Below are 21,248 nucleotides of genomic sequence, written 5' to 3' on the forward strand. Positions count from 1 at the left end.
TTACCTTGTCACATTTTATTTCTGTTTTGGGCTTGGCCCCATGTTTGCTTCCCCAAGTCCCTTTGGGGAGATGGTGGTGGGATAGAAAAATAAAGTATTATTATTATTATTAAGGATTGAATTGAAAAGAACTACGCCCAATCTTTTTCTTGCAAACTAAAGAGATTTGAAAATGATCCCCACATGTTCCACAAAGACAAAAACATAAAAGATCTTAATATCCCACAACTATTTTCCTGATTTCCCAGGAGAAGATGAATATAGCGTCATGAACATAAGGCTGTTCAATATTTATAATGTATACTCTGGTTTTATTTCAGAGCTCTGGGATTTGAACAGAACATCAGTCTTTCATAGTCCGTCTGGATACCTTGGTCTTCATGTAATGCTTCTGGATGAGTATCAAGATCGACTCTTTGTGGGAGGAAAGAACCTGGTGTATTCCCTCAGCTTAGACCGAGTCAATGAAAATTTCAGAGAGGTATAGTAACAATTCCCGTATGCTCCAATGATAGTAAGAAATTCTTTATAACAATTTTTCCACAGGAGCAGCAGAAGAATGCATTTACAAATGTTAGAAAGAGAATAGAAGAGTCATAATCAATTGGGAGTATAATTAAGAGAGCCCATTTCAAAATTCAAATTTTAAATGAGTTTGTGCAGTTTAAGTTTTGTTTGTAGATTATGTCCTTAGCTTTTATGATGAACGTGAATGTCAAACAGAACCAAAGTAATTGAAATATATGGGTGTATGCATACTTTTAAAATTTATCTTTTACCTTTTATGCAATTTTGAGTATGTAGAGTTTTTCATGTCTTGCCTCAGAAAAGTGATACAGTCCTAGCTTTTTTTAAAAGTGGTATTGGATGTGGAAGTAGATTAGGTCCACAGCACCTCCTACAAAAGACAGTAGCAAGTTCCTACCGTACTAAATTGGCTGGCTATAGATCTAAAATTGTAAATAAAATGGCTCTTGTCCATATTGAATGCCTTGAATTAATCCCATTCCTCTTGTTGAAGATTTCAGTGTTTCTTTGCCAGTGTCTTAAATTTCAGTTTGCAAAATGCCAAATCTTATATTAAAGTACTGGTAGTGAAATGAGTTTTGTGAATTATCTTGTGTAGGTTTTTTTATACAGAAAACCTGAAGAATGTGTTGCCATCCTAGTTTATAGCAAGTATAGCCAATGTACGTAGTGATTAAAACTGTGATCTGACAACATTTGGAGTGCCACATATTCCACAGATCTTTTTTTAAAAGCTGGTGATTTTAATTTTTTCCCAATTTCACTGATATACAGTTTCAGAATCAAGAAACATGTAGGAATGTAGCTAAAAACATATCTCTATAAGAAATCAGTTTCTATAGCAAGTTAACCATGGAGTTCCCACAGAAGACATAGGCAAGACTATCTAGAGGGTTGACTGTAAAGCATCCCTTTAGTTTATTTTCAGTGACATCTGATAAAAGATGAAGCATCATTTATTTTTCAGCCAATAATAATTAATCTATTCAATAAGAAATGGCATATAGAATATCAGTGACAGTCTGTAGTAAAACTAGTTATTTATAAACAGGCAAATGCACCAGAGCGAGGGAATGTAGATATGTAGGATAACTGTTAAACCAACACATTCACAGGGAATCCCGAAACTATTGGCACTTAAAATATGAGATGTCTTGATTTTTTGAAAGCAGCATTAATTGTTGTCATGTAACTGGAGTTGTATGGAAGAAAGGCCTGAGCAGTATTTAATGCAAAGGGAACTTTATCGTTTTTCCAGATAATCATATTAGTTCGACAGCAGCAGGTTGTGTCGTAGTTCCTTCTTTCAAGACGGTTTAGATGGTGAATTGTATGCCAGCTAACTCCTAGCCCTCTTAATTCTTACACCATAGTTTGAATGAGTGGCCACGCAAGGAAACTCTGATAGATGCTGCCAGCATTGGTACATATAAAAAATTTAAAAATACATTTTACAGGCCTATATTTTTCAAGGCGTTAACCAGATTCCATCACAGCTGGCATTTAGGTTAGGATCATTTCCAGAATGGAACCAGAGCTTACTACAATATGATGAATTTTGTGCCCATTCCAAACATAATCAAGGGTCTCAAGTATGGAAAGTGATACTCCATACTTCATTTTCTATTTAAAAAGCAGAACCACAGAATGCTCATTAAGAAACAAAGACATTTAATTCCTTCCTGGGACTTTCATACTTCCACTGTTTACTATTGTGTTTTTTTTATTGTTAATCACCCACTACAGAAAGAGGTATATATAGACTCCACAATAAGCCTCAGGCCTGCAACACATTACTATTCTTGTGAGGTGCACCTGGCTATCATCACAATGGCCAGGTGAAGCATCCCACTTCACCTGGCTTCGTAGCAAAAAGAGAGGGGCAGCAGGGTGAATCTGTCACCATGCATGCAGCTCCCTCTTGGCAACACTTTTTCCATCACATGTGGGAAGTGTTGCCAAGCTGCAATGGATCCATGCTGGCTTCATTGGAGCCAGCACAACACAGGAAGCCTCCTGTGTTGTGGGGGAAGCATCCAATGACACTTCCGCCTCAGTTGGGGACGGGGCCTCAGCTGGAAGGCACACAACATCATGTGATAGCTGGCGTGGGGCTCTTTCTCTAAAACAGTCGAAGCGTCATAGAATGTTGATTGAGATGAGTATGGTGAGATCATAGGAGTGTGTATTGGTAAAATAATATGTGGTTTATTCATGATTTTAATGACTAACCATGGAATTACAAAACTAGACACAAAGATTGGGATTGAATAAATGCCAGTTTATTTAGAACATGTTCTAAGAGGGCTATCCAGAAAGTAGATTATATTTTGGAATTTAAAATGAACAAAGTATAGGAGAAAACATTTACTATATGCAGTTGAAAACCAGAACCAAATATCACTTCTCAACATAGTCCCCATTGAAATCTAGGAACTTCTTATAGCGATAAAAGTCCTTCCCCACCAAACTTTGCTGCTTGGCTTGCATCCTCAACCAGGCGGGCTTCCCTTCCCGCAGCTGCACATGTGCATGTGCTCAACTTTCCCTCACACTCATCTTGGATCGCTCTTCTGTTTTGCAAATGCTTTCAAGGAAGGTCATGGCGACTGTTTTTTGGGACAGGAAAAGTGTGCTTCTTGCAAAACCTTAGAAGAGCGATCCAGGACGAGCGTGGGGGAAAGTTGAGCGCATGCACATGTGTAGGTGTGGGAAGGGACACCTTCCTGGTTGAGGATGCAAGCCAAGTGGCAAAGTTTGGTGGGGAAGGACTTTCCAAACTCTTTTATCGCTATGAGAAGTACCTAGATTTCAATGGGGACTATGTTGAGAAGTGGTATTTGGGTCTGGCTTTCAACTGCATATGGTAAATGTTTTCTCCTATACTTTGTTCATTTTAAATTCCAAAACGTAATCTACTTTCTGGATAGCCCTCGTATTTATTGTTTGGAGCTGAAAGGATCAAGAGATGGAGAGCAATCTAATGTGGGTCTCCTGAGGCCAGGAGTTTACCCAAAGTTTACCTTAAAAGTATACACCTTCCCAAGCCCTCCACTCAACTGCATGTTACTTGGCACTGAAACAAGCTCATACTGCACCAAAGGCAGGAGGGTCATGTTTAGCATCAAAGAGGCACATGTGGCCATGGTCAGGTCTTAAATACCTTGTACACCCTGTGTTTCTCACTTGTATGTTTTTGGCACTGAGTGACTCATCAGAAAGCCTCCTTGTATCTGTCCTGTGGAGGCCATCAAATTTATTTCTTACCCTGTGGCAACTTAGCCATGTTGTCCAGAAATGCATTCACTGATTTATTGATTAAATATAACCATCCATTTAGGGCAGCCTTCGTAAAACAGCCATTACTGTATGAGGAAGTGAAAGATATCTTATATTTACCTATTAATACATTTTTTTATTTATATAATTTTCATCTTCAATTCTGATTAAGAATGGCAGAACTAAAACAGAGAAAAAACAATAAAAACATAGAGTTGAGCAGAAGTAATTTTTCTTGCATTTCTTCATCTCGCTTTCAGGTGGCAAAACTAGGAAATTGATTGCATTTTTTTCAGGGGTAATTCTTGGGCTTTACGGTCATTTTACTGATATTTTTAAAGTGTCTTTCTTTTAAAAATAACAGAAAGCAGGACAAATAAATATAAAAAAATAATTCTTATCTGATCTAGTTTCCCCCTCTCTTAACTGACACTTTCAGAAGTAACAGATAAACAACTTCAGAAATTGCTTTTTATCTTAAACTCAGTGTGAAAATAAAGAAGAAGATGGCTTTTGGATTTGATTACTGTATTGTTTAGGTTTCTCCAACATGGACCATTATGTAAGTTTTATTTTACGAAGTTTGGCCTCACCTGACATATGGACCTGATTTACAAACACAATTAAGCAAGGAGAAAATATTTTCCTTAGAGATATAGCTTTCTAACATTAAGCAATTCAGTAATATCTCAGGAAGAAGAACACATCAGAAATAACCAAAGATGAAGCAATAGAAACTGGGTGGATATAAAATGCACTTGGTTTTTATGAGGTAGCAAATAGAAAATAACTTAATTGACAAAGAATGTGGTTGCTCTCTCTGGACATTACACTTCATGGTTATTTCTCCAATTTTTCAATGTTTGCTCCACATATTTAAAGTATTTAAAATCTACACACTGCCAAGCAGATCAATTTGGATGTACATATGTGAAGTTTTTTTTTCCAATCACAAATGTAGAAATAGCCTTCTTCAATCAGCAATGTTTGGAATTCAAATTTCATTTAGTTTTTTTCTGTTAGTTATATCCCACCCTTCCCCCAAGGAGTTCAAACAGATCCAGAGGGTTCTTTCAGTTAGAATGGGAAAAGAAGAGATTTTGTTCCCTCCAAACCTGGGCTAAAAGTGCTGGAGTTTATTATAATACATTAAGCCTTTCTTTCTTCACAGGCTTCCTGTAGAGATTTATAGAGGATATTGGAGCTGTAGCAGTTTGTATATGCATATTACTTGTATGAGTAATTCATTTTTATGGTGAACTATATTTGGATATATCGCCTTTGTATCTCTCACTTGGTCCTTTTCTGCAAACCAGGTAACAAACTTGGTAGCAACATAATTTTCTCAGTATTACCACACCAGGAAGGAGAGCTTTTTGTTTGGAGAGTCAGAGGGCACAGCTAGGCATTAAGACATGGGACTTCCTCCAAAATCCTTCATTTCCATTTCCTATTCTCCTCTAGTTACCCAAAGTGGATTCATTCAGCCTCTTAAGGGTTGTTTCTGTGTGGCCATTAGCCCCTAATCCATACTCAAAGCCACTTTACCACCACCACCACCCCCCAAAAAAACAACCCTGTAAAGGTAAAGGTTTCCCCTGACGTTAAGTCCAGTCGTGACCAACTCTGGGGGTTGGTGCTCATCTCATTTCTAGGCTGAAGTGCTGGTGTTGTCCGTAGACATCTCCAAGGTCATGTGGCTGGCATGACTGCATGGAGCGCTGTTACCTTCCCGCCGAAGCAGTACCTATTGCTCTATTCACATTTGTATGTTTTCAAACTGCTAGGTTGGCAGGAGCTGGGCTAACAGCAGGCGCTCATTCCACTCCCAGGATTTGAACCTGGGACCTTTCAGTCCGCAAGTTCAGCAGCTCAGTGCTTTAACACACTGTGCCACCAGGGCCCCCCAAAAAAACCTTGTATGGAGCTCTTTTTTCAACCAAAACCAGAATAAGGTTATAACTGGAATGTTAAAATGAAAAGGCCATTCCCCTGCTACTGCCAGTCCTGAGCAAATTCTGTTGAAATCCCTGAGTTCTGCAACACTATCCCTGAGGCTTCCATGGCTAGCTCAGGCAGGGAGGCTGAGGAGTAGTGGGGTGGGTGGTTTACCAGCAGCATTCTGGTCCTTTCTATTTAATCCAACATAAGATACAAACCCTCAGAGACAATGATGGAATGGATGGGCTTCCTTGTAATAGAATCCTTATGGATGAGAGCAAATCTTCCTCTCTCCCTGGCTCCCTAATCTTGGCTGATGCTACATTGAAGTGGGCAAAGCTGACACCACTGAGCTCATCCATCCAGGTGGCTATAAAGAAATACGAGACCAGCCTGTTCATCCACAACCAGGACCTGAATTGTGATTGTGACACCAGCAATAGAGCAGAGGGTTAGGTGACACCTTGAGAAATGGTGGGGAGATGGACTCAAACATGGCATAGATTTCAGACATTTTTTCTGACATGTCCTTATCTGGCCAGCCCAATCCGCAGCACCATGTTCCCTCCAGTTGAGGCTTAATCAAATGCAACTGCCCATTCTTCATCCTGAAAAGGGATTCCATCTAAACAGGGGATGGAAGAATGTCCTGATGGTAAGAGCGATTAGCAGTGGAATATGCTGTCTAGAGTGTGATGGAGTCCCCTTATCTAGAGGCTTTTAAGCAGGGGTTGGATGGTTGTCTTTCAGGAATGCTTTGGTTATATTTTCCTGCTTGATAGGGGATAGGACTGGATGGCCAATGGGGTTTCCTCCAACTCTACGAATCTATCCCTCCCCTGAGATTCAACATGCAAACGTACAGACAAAACAAACACAGAAATTGCAGGATACAGAGCAATTCCCAAACTATCTCCCTATCCTTCCCAAACTAAAAAAAATATTTGATGTTGTAGAAAGTTTCTTTTTTTGCCCTTGTTCAGAGGACATGCTTCCTAGAAGGGCTATAAGGAATATACATATACCTCATCACATTGAGGTCCCTGATCCAGGTGATAGTGGAGGTATTAACCATGAATTGTGGAAAATACAGTGGGGGGACATGGGGAACCCATTGCCCCGCCTTATCCCACAAGGGGAAGCATCACTGCCCAGATTCCCCCCTGTCAGGACCATAGGCCAAGAGGAGGAGGAGAGGGTTTGCCTCCCAGTAGCCAAAGCAGAGCCTATGGAGGAGGAACAGTTAGACCTGCTGTAGAACAATACTGTTGTGCAGGATCAGGGCTCTGTTGGGGCAGTTGAGGCTTTATAAGATGAAGATCTCCAGGAGGGAGGGCAGCATTTGATGCACTTTGCTCAGCAGCAAATGAGAGTAGACTCAATCCAGTTATGCAGAATCAAAGAGATTGGCTCAGCAGAAGGAAGATCAGGTCCAGAGTCCATAGAAAGCCAGCATAGAAAAAGGACGCTGAGAACAGAAAGATTGCTGGAAGCAATCATCTAGATGTCTTCAGCCAGTGCTTTGGAGTTTTGGACTTGCATTATGCTCCCTGATGTGTTGCTGAGCTGTGTTTTGACCTCAGACTGAACGTGTTTTGCTTGTTGCTGTGTTTGGATTGCTGTTTGTATATGATCTGGGATTGTTTCTGGATATATTGCTGAGCTGCCTGATTTTCAAGTTCAGTCTGGCCTTGAGTTTCTCTGCTGCTGTAAAGATTAAAAGAAACTCCTTCTGTATCTGACAGTTTATGCTGTCGAGCCACTGATGAAGTGTCCTTGACACTCCCATTGTTTTGTATGCAATATGGGAAGCCTCCCATGTTGCCGGTGCTGCCTCCTGCAATGCTTATACCTCTTTTAAGGCACAGACCCCTGCCGAAAGTAGATTGATGTCATGTGATGAGATCCAGGAGGCTGCATGCCTGAAGAGAGGCGCAAGCATCGTAGGATGGACAATTTTGCCTGACTGATGAGGTGGAAACACATTATAATACTTAAAATTTGTGTCACTAGTTCCAGAAGAACCCAAAGATGGAGGAAAATGGTTGAGATGATTCAGCCAGAGTCAATTATTGCTGCCTAAAAAGAATGAGGTGGTTGTAAGTTTGGCTGAAATTAAATAGAATGGCATCCTGCCACATATAGATAATTGATCTTTGATAATATTCAAACAGAATTATTTTAATTCTCTCTCCTTTTATCATTTTAGCGTAACCCATGAGCCCTACATGGCTTACATTCTTGGTATGTTTTAAAAAGTGAAAAAATATATAGCGCACACAGAAAAATGGCTAGTGCTGAAATTTGCAAAATGGTTCCTACAATGAGTCATGGACCTAACAGCTATTGAATTATTTTGTATAAATGAAAGATTGCACAAAGGCCAGTGAAGTATGTGCTAGTTTAATGTCATCCCAGCTCCAATGCTCTCGAGAAATCATTGAGCAATAGTGATTCTCGGCTTGCCAAAAGGCTGTCATCCTGGCAAGTGCCCAATACGGAGTTAAGAATGTAGTCATCATGAGGAATTCACAAACAATATACAACACCAAGGGAAAAAAATCACACATGGAAGGCTAAAGGCCACCATTTACAATCAATTAATTTCTGGCTTAGAGTGCAGTACAATTGCAGCTTACTATCTATGTGGAAAATATGCAGCAATTAGACATTTGCAATCAAGAAGGCAGTATACATTTTGAAAGGACAATAAATTCACATATGTGCTGTCTATGTGTATATGCTAAAGAATGTTGGTCAGATAGTTTTCCACAGGAGCAAGATGGATTTGTTCATAGTTAAGAGTTATATGTTGTCGGTATTATCTGCTGACAAAAAACTGTGAGATTGCAAGTTCTTGAACTCCATAATCTGTTTCCACCCCTTCTGCAAAGTTAGTAGATTTTTGGCTGCTTTATTTATTAGAATTGTGATCATTCTAAAGGCAAAGCTCTTACATATGAAGTAATTCTGCACATACAGGTGTGCCTATGATTAGCTCTACATCATAGAACTAATGCTGTTTGACACTATTTTAATTGCCATAACTCAATGCTTTGAAATCTGGTGTTGTAGATTAGAGAACACCAGCACTCCTTGGCAGTGAAGGCAAAAGCCCATGAAAAACTGTGACTTCCAGGATTCGATTGAATTGAGCTGCATTAATTCTACAGTGTAGTTGCACCCTCAAGACAGTTCTACACAGACACTATACAATGGTTTAGTGTTGAATTAAAAGAAACAATTTTCGCTGTGCAGCACCTACTCAAATACCCCAGGAGCCTGTTCAAGCCTGGGATGGTGACAATATCCACTGATTGTGAACCAAAGCCAGGAACTTTGGCATCCATGGCTAGACAGCTTTAAAATATAGGGTTTTCAATTAACATCCATTGTGAGCTTATGCACACATCCACATCTGTTTGGGATCGCCCAATTTTGAGCCCTGCATGGGATATTTTTTGATTAACTGCAGTGGATTATCTGTCTTGTTCCAGAGTTTCTGGTGAGGTTCTTTTTAATATGATGTATGTTTTGTGAGGTCACGAGGAGTCGGAAACGACTGTGTGATTAAAGAAGAAGAATGTTTTGTATTGACCTGATCCTCAGTTAACAAATTCTTCACAACCATCCTGCAGTTCCAGATACAGAGTGCCAATTGGATCTAGCCCACGCCCCAACCTTTATTGTCAGTGAAGCCAGCAGATATCTCGCCTACCCTATGGCATACTTAACAAATCTAGAGATTCCCAACCATCGGGAAGCCTTCACCTTGTCTCAATGTCATGCTCTTCCATCAGCTGTACTTGAGGGCCGATACCGGAAGACCCCTACCCAGAGAGACTCTGCCCCTGCAACTCGGGTCAAATAGAAACAACCGAGCATGTGCTCCTCCAGTGCCTGTTCTACTGGGATATTCGATCCAGACTTATCCTGCCTTTGCTATATAATTACCCAGACCGTACAGGGCAATTTTACACCAACCTGCTGTTCTCAGATACCAACCCAGTTATAACCTACAATACCACCATGTTTTGTGCAGCAGCACTTAAAATCCACCAATTGATGACTGGAGCCAACAGCTAACAATCCAACTATAAGCTAACTGAAATGTAAATCAGTTATTTTCACCCCAGTCCTCCAGACTTGTGCCTTGAATGCTCATACTCATCCATCAATCTCCCTCCCTCCTCCCTCTCCGTCCCTTTTTTTTGTCCAATCCCTTTTGTGTTTTACCCCTCAACATAACTTTGTTTTTTTAGCCTTTTAGATTTTATGTACATGCTTCTATGAGATTGTACCCCTCTTATGGTGGTCTATGAGCGTAATAAAGATTTTGATTTCACTTGTTCCAGACTTTCTGGTGAGGTTCTTTTTAATAAGCTGTATGTTTTGTAGAGACCTGATCTTCAGTTAACAAATTCTCCACAACCATCCTGCAGTCCCAAGTATAGGTGGGATGGCTCTCCATTCATGACCAAGGCACCTCTGATTTTCCCTAGAAGAAGAAAGAAAATCCACCTACCACTTGGTTCAGCGTCATGTGACTGACAAAGGAACCTATACAGAGCAGTGTGGTTTGCTATTCCCAGGTTCCTTTGTCAGTCACATGGCACTGGACTAAGAAGAGTCTGCATACCATGTGGCAAGTAGATTTTCTTTCTTCTCTTGTGGAAAATCAGGGCTGCAGGGAGGATGGAAACTGAACCTATACTCAACAGTGCCAAAGCAACTTTGGCATGGCATGGCTGGGCTGTCAGATTGGTGTCCCACCACCAATGTGTCTTAGGGTTCCCCTGTGTGACTATAATGCAGTCTGGAACTTGCATTTTTTTTAATGCCGGTTCCGAACCATATTATGTGCCTGTGTAGAACCGCTCTCAGTCTTGTGTGTAACCTGTCTATACATTGAAAAGCAAAATGTGAATTATCACTGACAGGGGAAAATATATTAAGTATAGATTGAGATCAATACCCATCTGAAATTTAAAATCATCTTCATGATTACTGTTAAGGTGAATGCCTCATATAGTATATCAATTGGTTGTTGCCTTTTTAAAACGTTTTTAATTTTTTTGCAGATTCATTGGCCAAGTACATCCCTACAAGAAGAAGAATGCACTATCAAGGGAAGATATGCTGTAAGTATAAATAGTGGAACAACTTTGCTCTTCTTTATCAAGAGGACTGTCAATATAATTCAAACTGGGGATGATCCGAAATAGTATTTTCTCTTTCCCAGTCTTTTTCTCAGGTGATCTGGTGAATGTTTGTAGTGTTTCAAGTCATTGCAATCCTGGAAAACTGGGGAGTGAAGGAAATTTCATTGGGAGAGAATTCCTATTTCAGAGAACTACACCCTCATTTTATCCCATTATAGATACTTCCCTTCACTACTCTTGTCTCCTGCCCACCATTTTTACTCTCCCATCTTCACTCTGAGGTCACGTCTACACTGGACAGGTTATTCCACTGGTAATCTGTCCCATGCTGTAATCTGTCCCATGCTGAATCTAATACAAGTGTCCAGATGGGCTGGGAATGCATCAGCCCTATTGAACTGTCTCATCCTTAGTATCATCACTTTCTGTCACAGATCTCTGTTGTCATGTCTGCTTATGTCAGAATGGGGGCATATATGTGATCAGCAAGAAGGAGGGGGTCAAATGGAAGTGGCCTGAAATGAATCCGATCCAGCTGCCTAGACTGTCATGTAGTTCAGGATACTCTGTAGTTTCCATAAAAATCTGCCATATCCTCTGACTTTTCCTAAAGTGGGACAAAGTTGGGTCAAACTCAGAACCTGATCTACTCAGTATAAGTTTCTTTGTGTCATGGACACATGCAGTACTGGATTTGGGGATCAGTCCAGGGCTTTTGTTTGGGTTTTTTTTTTTTTTTGCCAGTTTGGCAAACTCTGAGATAGTAAACCCACTGAGTATCCATGGGGTGTGGACATATCTAAGCCTCCACTTCATTACATTTCCTTAATGGCTTTCCTTTTTTTCCCTTGCACTGAAATTTGTACACTTTTAAATATATTTTATACATTATAATTAGTGTATGCAATTTTCCCATTAACTAAATCATGTGTTTGCATTCTTCAAAAATGCATAGTCATTTCACATGTTGTCTCTGAAACATCCTATATGCCTGGCAAATGTTCAGATTTTGCAGATGAGATACATTTCTTTGATGAGCCTTAGAAGCTGTAAGAGAGATAGTTTCATTGAGTGTGATATATATTCTATCAAAAATAATTTTCTTCTGCCATTGCTTTTATTTCCTCCTTGCTGTGAAAATGGAACTGTGCAAGCTGTCCTCCTTTCCAAAACCTCAATGATCAAAGAAAATATGTTTAAAATTAAGAGTTGATAATGTCACTGACATCAAAAATGGAATTATTTATTTTAAAATACCGTTTAATGACATTTCTTATCTATCACATCAGGAGGAGTGTGCCAATTACATCCGTGCTTTGCATCGATACAACCGAACACACCTGCTGGCTTGTGGGACAGGAGCTTTCGATCCCATCTGTGCTTTTATAAGGGTTGGCCATCAATCAGAGGTAAGAAGTACTCCCTAAAAATTCCTAATGTGAGAATGTAAATGATTTTTCTGCTCTTCATTGTGGTCCCAGAGGTTAATTAGCCATGTGATAGTTGGTAATTAAGAATGTAATAACTAAGTCAAAAAGGCAATACGTAGATGTTTAGTAGGACCAGCAATTCCTTGTTGGGCTTAAATAACAATCAATAGTCAATAGTATGTTGATCTGTCCTAAAGCCTGCCCAGGCTGAATTATATGTTTAATTAGATTCCCAGTCCTCCAATTTATATTACAGATATTTACTACAATGTCCAGAAGACTAATACACCTTTGCTGACTTAGCAGCAGCATTTGACTCAACTGATAGAAATTTGTGTTGACATAAGCTGACCATGTGTAATAGTGACCTAAGAGCATTTTCAAAACATCAAATTAAAAAAATTGAAGTATTTGTCATTTAGGACTGTTACATTCACCTTGCCAAGTCTCACCTAGGACAAACATTAGCACAAAGACCACAAGAAAGAGTATAGGTTAAAAGCATTCATGTGCTTACAATCTTCTCATGGAAAAAGAAGCATGCACTTGATTTTCATCCAGCGAGCTTCAAGAGGCAGAATCCTGGAAGCAAAATTCAATGAAATATGGATGGAAGAACTTCACCCTTTTAACTTGGTAACAGAAGACTAAGGGGAGATGCAACATCTGAAAGTCTGCCAAGCACAGTATGGAACAGGGTTGGTGTTCCAGAAGAACAGACTAGAACCAGTGGGTGGAGATTTGGCTAGACATCACAACTCTCCCTTCCTAACAATACAAACTGTTCAAGAGTGGAACAGATTGTCTCAGGATCTAGTGGGAATCTGTTTGTTGGAGGGAATTAAGCAGAGGACAGTCATCTCTTCAAGGTACTTTAGTTTGGGTATGGACAAGTATGACCCTCGAAGAGTTGTTTCAATTAAAAACATCTAGAGGAAGACAGTTGCCCCTCTCTACTGTTGTTGATTAGTAGATGACTACAAGGCATATTCCAACTCTATGTACACCAGAACACAAAAACTGCATAGAGTGCATCCCCTAGGGGCTAGGCCAGCATGTCTGACATAAGTAAAAACTATATCATGTCTTCTTTCCATTTGATTTTTGGCTAATTTGTGACTAACATGGGGTGGTAAGAGGCAAAAAACTGCTGTCCTTTGCATTTATTTACAATCATGGGGTGAGGAATGGGAGTGCTTCCAAATAACACCATGGGTTGCATTCCACTCCACATATCCGTTGTGAGCTATGACAAAGAGGGTCAGGAGAAATACATGTTCCTGCTACTGGTCCCTGTATTGTCTACATTCTGATTTATGAGGAACAAAAGACCCTTCTGTATTAAATACATTACACTACAGGCAGCACAGAAGCAGCACTTGAGATCAGCTAAAAGGGAGATAAGAGTAGAATACCTGTGTGGGCTCTATTTCCTATACCTGGTGAGCTGGAATTGTTGTTGTCTTTTATTTTGTATAACTGACACTACTGATGAATTTGTTTCGTGCAATGAATACATTCCTAGAACTATGTCCAGGAATAGAGTTTAAATTTCCATGTAGTCATAGACGTAGGTCATGTGCATTTTGCTATTTGTTTATTTCTCTCCTCACTCTTTGATTCTCCCATCCCTAGGTATTGATGGTTAAACCTAATCTTGCTATGTTCCCATCTATGTCAGCATGCCAGCAGTAACATGACACAAGAGGCAAGAGTCTCTCCCTATCCAGCCTCCCCCTCGCTATTTCTAGGCTGGAAGATTTCCTTGTATTTTATACATATAATTGCTTTTTTGTTGTTTTAAAATCTGAAGTAGTGCAATTGCACTAAAAATAATAATTAAGGTAATTGAGGAACCACAATAGTGAAGGAAGGCATGGTTATGAGGTGTGTGGAACTCTGATTGTGAGACTATGGAATGGCATACTATTGCCATTGTATTTCCAAAGAGAGGTGCAATATTGAAGGTGCTCAATGCAATAGGTACCCACTGTGAATATTAACAGACCTGTAATGGAATTGTGGGTTGATGTGATAAAGTCCATAGAGTCAAACTAATCTGTGGAACAATTTCTGAGAGGAGGAGGGATTAGAGTTCCCACTGCAGAGAAATTTAAAATAAAAATATTAAGGAGGATTTAAATCATTGCATGAAAGTCCAAATCAAGAGTGGACCTCACATAGATATGCTACTGAGAAAAAATGGCATTTTTCTGCATTAAATGATAATGTTTTTGTGCAATCATGGTTGGATCTGAACTGGCATGAATAGAGCTTACTTCTATTGTAGCATTACATGAAACAAGCACTGATGCCACTGGAATCTGTTCCCACATGGAAAAAATTGCTAAGAAATTAGCAAATAGAACTATAAGTCTGTTAAGGCAAACAAATATAATTCTCTCTTTCTCCCTCTTTTCTTGTATCTTTGTTTTTCTGTCCAACACACACACACATACATATATGGTGTAATTGTGTCTCTGTCTCTATGCTCATATGGCATTAAATGTTTGTCTGTTTGTGTACATTGTGATCCGCCCTGAGTCCCCTTTGGCGGAATATAAATACTGTAAATAAATAAATAAAGCTTCATTGGGCTAGCTCACATTTAACTGATGTTTCAGCAAAAATCATCTGAGGTGTACTCACATATTCTTTTTGTGAAGTAGAAAAACTTAATGGAAAACCTGACAAATGGGTTATATTAAATTTGTTTTAATGTGGCATTTCTCTAATACTGTGAGTTTGGTTGCATCATTACCCTCCATCATTATTGGCAAACTTCCTCTTTTTACATGGGATCCCAAAACATCAAGTTTTTCTTGCTATCTCTTGGTATTGCATAGCATTTTTATAATTAACGAATTCAGAATGTATTTATTTCCTCCCAGCATTGGGATGCAAGATGACACACAACATGATTAAGCTACACTCAGATGATTACACCAAACATGATTATATAAAAAGTAACTATATACCAAGCTATGATATTAAAACATGACAAAACAAATTATCATATTGAAACAACAACCACATTACAAATAATTTGCAAACATAGTTGGAGTAGAAAAAAGAAGGAAGCATCATTCAATATTCAAAGCATCTTTCTCAGTAGCCAGCCAGATATCCAAAGTTCTCTTAAATAATCATAATTTTGCCTGCCACTTTCTCTACCCATTCACCTAGTTTTCTCCTGACTGCTTTCAAGAGCCAAAAAGGATAGGGGTGCATCAGACACGCCTCCAATTATCTTGGAGGATTAGAATATACAAATTTAAGGATATGCATTACTGTTGGAAAAGCAGGTACAAAGTTACACCCACTGATTTATAACAGCGGAATATAAGCAGAGCTTAGTCATTTTGTACATAAAGTGGGTGTAAATTGTTCATAACAGACTGTTGTGTAGTCAATATTTTTGTTTCAAGAATAAAACAGAACTCCATTAGGCAACTCCATACAGAGACAATAGAAAGAATCATGTCTTTGTTGTTGGAATGGCTACAAAAACAATTTTGAGATGTCTCTGACCTTTATTCAGCCAGATTAATTCCATATTTTCAGTCAAGGTTGCCATGGACACCACCCACATATTTCATAACTATCATTTCCCCAAAAATGTATGGGGTGCATTTAACTCTTCTTCATAGGAGGTGAAGCTCGGGAGTTGTTATCCCACTCCCCATGGCCTTTTCTTCATTCCACCAGAACTTTGATATTATTGTCCTAGAGCAATGGTTCCCAATCTTTGGTCCTTTGAACTTCAACTCCCAGAAATCCCAGCCATTTTACCAGCTGTTAGGAATAGTGGGATCTGAAGTCCAAAACACCTGTAGGACCAAAGATTGGAAACTACTGTTCTAGAGCAACAGAAAGCCATTCAGGTCTATCAGTCTGCTTATAAAGATGAATTAGAGCAGCCATGATGTCTACTGTGGACCAGAGGATAAGACTCTGAATTTTCAGTACCTTTAACAAATTGTGTCCTTTCAACACAAATGCAAAAGTGATCCATGAGCTTGGATCAGTTTAAATATAGCTAGAGATAGACACTTGTTTTCTTTGCCTAAATACCCATTTTGTATCTCATCTTGGATCTTGTCACACGCACTGCCGGAATTGCCGCAGATTGCTGCAGATCCGGGTGATCCCGGCGGTGTCCATCCAGGGAATGTGGGGACCTATTGCCCATGCCCCACATTGTCAAACCATCCCCCCACCTCATCACGGGGGGAGTGTGATGAAGCCAGATGTCCTAGTTGGTTGCCATTGAAAGACAGGAGGCCTCCTGTCGACTGCTGCTGGCAATATTTTGGCAGTGGCAGGATTTTGGTGACAGTACCGCCACAGAGCCACCATGGAAGTACTTTTCTGGAATGTGATGGGAGCCATCAGGCCCCATGGCGGAACTGAGAAACACCCGTCACTGCAGCCAAGTTTTGGGCCATGCAAAGAGGTCCATAGGGTTGTGAGGCAATGTCATCTCAGACATTTCCAAGACCTTTTGTGTGTCTCTGAAGAAAAAGGCCCACAAAAGCATGTGCACCTTTGAAAAATGTATATGACTGGCAATGCATATATCGGGGGGGGGGGGGGTAAGTACAAATGTCCTTTGGCCACTGTGTATTTACATCTTTACATTATAAAAACACTTTCACCAAGCACTTTATTGCAGCAGCTTACTGTGATGGTGAACATCACTACTGCATCTCTCCTTTCATCATGCAACTGCAATCTTTGTGGGTTCATACTTCCATGACTGTATTTCTGTTTATCAGTGTAGTGTCACTCTCCCACAGTTCTACTGCTCCAGAATATTTTTTAATAAACTTATAAAAGAATAAAATATAATCACGCAATTAATGTGTTGAGGAGTTGGGGGGCAGTGGGAGAGGAGGAAAGCCTGTCCTTTGTTGCTACTCCTCCAGAAGTTGACCATGGAGCTATGCTGGAGGAGTTCCTAGAAATTCATAAAAGATATTCTCTCATATAAAAAACTAGCAATTTTTTATTTGCAAATTTTCACTTTCATTGTGTTCTGTGTCTTTCGCCCCAGCAAATGCAGAGGGCTGACTGTATTTATTGCATCATACTTACATAATTATTTATATTGCTTATTTCATGTTTTCCAAATAATACTATAGTATCCTGTACAGAAAGCAGACTATGTTTTAATTTAAGATCTATTTATTTCATGAAAATTAAGGCACAACAAAGGAAGTTAGAGACTTATGGATAAACAGCAGTTAATATCTGATCAGCCACAGGAAGAAAGTCTAGACAATGTATGCAGTTGCAAAGAGTATATTTTCAATTTATAGATGTTTCTAAACACACTGGAATGTTTGCCAGAATATATTGCATTTTACTGTAAACAATCAATGTGTGCATGTGTGCCTGTGTATATATGTATGTGCACGCACGCACATACACACAAGCCATAATTCTCAACTCATTAGAAAAAATATTACCAAGTAATTTCCTAGGGAAGCACTGAGATAGATTTAACAGGATGTGCTGCTTCTTAGGGCATGTATTTTTTAGGGTACTGGAAGTCTTCTCCTGATCATGCTGTCATGTTTATATTGCTATAAAAATATTGTATACACATAATTATACTTTTCATCACATGTGGCCTTTGTTTTGAAAGTGTGGTTTCAGCTGGAGACATAACTGTAGGAAAGAAATCCATATTGATGAATGCTCAGTTAGCTTGATCAAATTTTCTCTCTAGAAGAGTTTTAAAAAATATTTAAACATTTACTTCACAAACTCAGGTTAAGGCTACAAACAGAGCTATTAGCTAAAGCATCTTTGTAACTTGTCATCAATAATAAAAGCTTTTTGTAGATAAAATCCTCAAGGGAGGATCAAATTAAGCAACATTTCAACAAGGTAACGTTTTCTGAATGTTTGAAAGATGGGGCATTGTGGCAACTGGACAATCTATAACTGTGATACAACAGAAATGTATGGATACAATGTATGGCAACAGGAATTTTCAAAATGTCCCATCAACATTTCTTCTTGGGCAACACTCTCTAGGAAAGAGGGCTATGTTAACTTTTCATATGTCTTAAATCATATTTTTCTGTTTTCCACATCTCTGTAATATTTCATGACTTTTGTTTGTCCACTTGGTGGATTATTTATTTTGTATCAAAAGCATTGCATAAATTAGTATAAAACTGATAAAAATTGAAGGAGCACAAGTGGCTAAATATCTTTTGATGAATAACGGGCAATAGAGACCACATTGTATGTAGCTTCAAACAATTATTCATCTGTACATGAGGCAGGACATGCATTCAGATGCAGAGTTGTCTGTTCTGCTTCACAGTCGCAAAAGGTGGAGGATTCTTTTAGGTAGTGCCATTTTGCCAGGTTGTCTTTTGATCTGCCCACTCCACTCCTGAGTGTTCAGAGACTTCCAAGTTGCATATTCTTGGTTTGCCCCTGGAGACAACCCTCCATGGGGGGGGGGGGGGATCCAATTGGGATTTCCTGGTTTAGCTGCCCAGAAGGATACTCTTGCTGTTGCTGGGGAAACGTTCAGAGGAGTGGGGGTTCTCATGAAGCTTTTCCTTGATTTGAGTCTACTGGGAGGAGGCTGATAGCCATGCAGTGGATGGCTTTCACAGTGTAGACAATAGGCATAAAAATCAGTGCCAAAGCTCTCCATGGTTTATACATTTTGCAATATTGGTTTACACCCTGAGAAACATGATCTTATGGGAAAGGATGAAGAAAAGAGAATCTAACTCCTGTATAAGATTTAAAGCTCAATGTTGATGTGGTGGAATTGTCATTTTTGGGAGTTAGCTTAGGCAAGGAAGTTGCCACATAGTACATAACCCCAAACATGTTATTGGAGTGTGTCTTTTAATATCACTTTTCTTCAGATGCACACAGGTTTTTCTGTTATTCCCCTCACCCATGTCCCCATCGTAGAAACAACCTTAGTTAATGGCATGGGAAGAGGGGAGGGGGAATAACCAGCAAAAATGGGGGGGGATAGTTTCCTCCTTCCACCACCACCCCATAAAATGGACTATCCTTCTCTCCCTAGAGCCCTCTTCTGGCCTCCACTTGGATAATGGAAGAGAATCCCAAGAACTTCCTTTCTCTTAGTCTCTGCAGCCTTTCCATGCTGCAACTCTCAGACTTGTGGAGCATCTGATGTGTTAACTTGTTGTTAGCCATTTAAGGCCACGATTGAAAGAAAAGTTGGAAATAAATGGATAAAACAACAACAACAACAACAACAACAACAACAACAACAACACAGAGCTCTTGGTATTTTATTTAGTGTACAACCAGTCTACTCCATTTGACGTCATTAGGAGCACAAGACCACAAGACCATTTTTCCAGCAAAAATTGAAATAACACAAATTTTAAAACTTTTTCATGTGTTTACCTAAGATAATACCTCTCTAAAAATCTCTAGGTCTTCCAACATTTCTCTATGGTCAATTTCCAGTAGACATTGGCCAGAGAATCTCACTGAAAGACCTACAGATTCCTATAAAGGTGTTCTCACTATGAAACTCTACGTCCTTCAACATTATGGTCAACTTCTAGCAAAAATTGCGTGTAGAGTAGTTCCGGAGTCCCTAGAGGTTTCCGGAGAGAAAATTTAAATCATATCCATAAATAATCAAATGGACAAATATGAAAGTCATACTACATAGAATCATAGAATTATAGAATCATAGAGTTGGAAGAGACCTCACGTGCCATCCAGTCCAACCCCCTGCTAAGAAGCAGGAATATCACATTCAAAGTACCCCAGTTTTGGTTCTTAACTTGATAATTTGTGAGGGGACATGGTCAGGATCTGAGTGTAAATATGTTCAAGACTAGGAAGAGATAAAGCATATTTTCAAGGAAATTGTACATGTAGGGAGAGTTTGCTATTATTATTATTATCATCTAAAACTTGTTGTGAACTGTTACAGACTTTTAATTTGAGTTTCCTGTTCTCTGCCTTTAATGCAGCATGCAAATGGATTCTCTTAACTGTTTCAGTGCTATAACCACACATGCACATTTCTCCAGCTTTCACAAGGGAACTGGGAAATAAACTGATTCAGCTGTCACAGGACTTTTACATGGAATGTGGAATGTCACTGGACAACATATATCAGGCATTTAAAACTGTCAAGTTAAAAAAACTCTTTATTAATTTTCCCTATAAGCAATGTGATGTTGTGGGCTCCCCACTGTGTACATCTGACAAGGAAAGGATATGAGGATAAATGAATATTGTTATATTAATAAGACATCTGTTATGTTGGATTAGTTATATTAGTCAACCATGAAACTGTGTGACAGAAGTACTGAAAAATGTACTTTACCTTGTGGTAAGTCATAAAACAATTGCTCAGATCCACCAGCTGAGAGAAGAGAAGAACAATTCTTCTATCCAACAAAGAGTCCTATGGCATTCCAAGTACTAACATATTTCATATGTCAAAGACCAGGGTTGGAAACAATGAACCCCACAATTAAGTGACAAATCCTAACTGCCCTACCCAGCTCATTCAGTAATGAGGAATGTTAGAAGTTGAAGCCCAACTCCATAGGGAGATCATCATTATTCGCACCAGAAATTGACAAAGGGTCAGACAGTAAGCTGGTAGACAATAAGTTATTTTTGTAGTTTCCAAAATTCTGCAGTGAGCTTGATGAGTGGCCATGCTAGTTGTGGATTCTGAAAGTTATAGTCCAGAAACATTTTTTTCCAAGCTCGTATACACATAGAAACTCCAAGTAACATGAAAAGAACATGTTATATGTGTTGTTTAACAATACATAAAATTGCTAGGCAATAGAGAAAAGCCAATGGATGCAAGATCAGTTTCCTTGCTTGGGCAACTGAGTTCCAATTAGCCACTGTTGGTGAA

General features: G+C 39.3%; 1 protein-coding gene across 3 annotated transcripts in view; it reads left to right on the plus strand.

Moving 5' to 3' along the window:
- The window catches only part of sema3e (semaphorin 3E), a 273,165-nt gene that overhangs the window by 123,076 nt on the left and 128,841 nt on the right, over positions 1-21,248 (plus strand). For all 3 annotated transcript variants that reach the window (XM_062981861.1, XM_016993947.2, XM_008111441.3), the window contains exons 2-4: positions 321-481; positions 10,830-10,889; positions 12,200-12,319. In XM_062981861.1, the coding sequence (XP_062837931.1) occupies positions 321-481; positions 10,830-10,889; positions 12,200-12,319 (341 nt within the window). The remainder of the gene's footprint in view (positions 1-320; positions 482-10,829; positions 10,890-12,199; positions 12,320-21,248) is intronic.

Source organism: Anolis carolinensis, chromosome 5 (genome assembly GCF_035594765.1).
Source record: "Anolis carolinensis isolate JA03-04 chromosome 5, rAnoCar3.1.pri, whole genome shotgun sequence".
Classification (NCBI taxonomy): domain Eukaryota; kingdom Metazoa; phylum Chordata; class Lepidosauria; order Squamata; family Dactyloidae; genus Anolis; species Anolis carolinensis.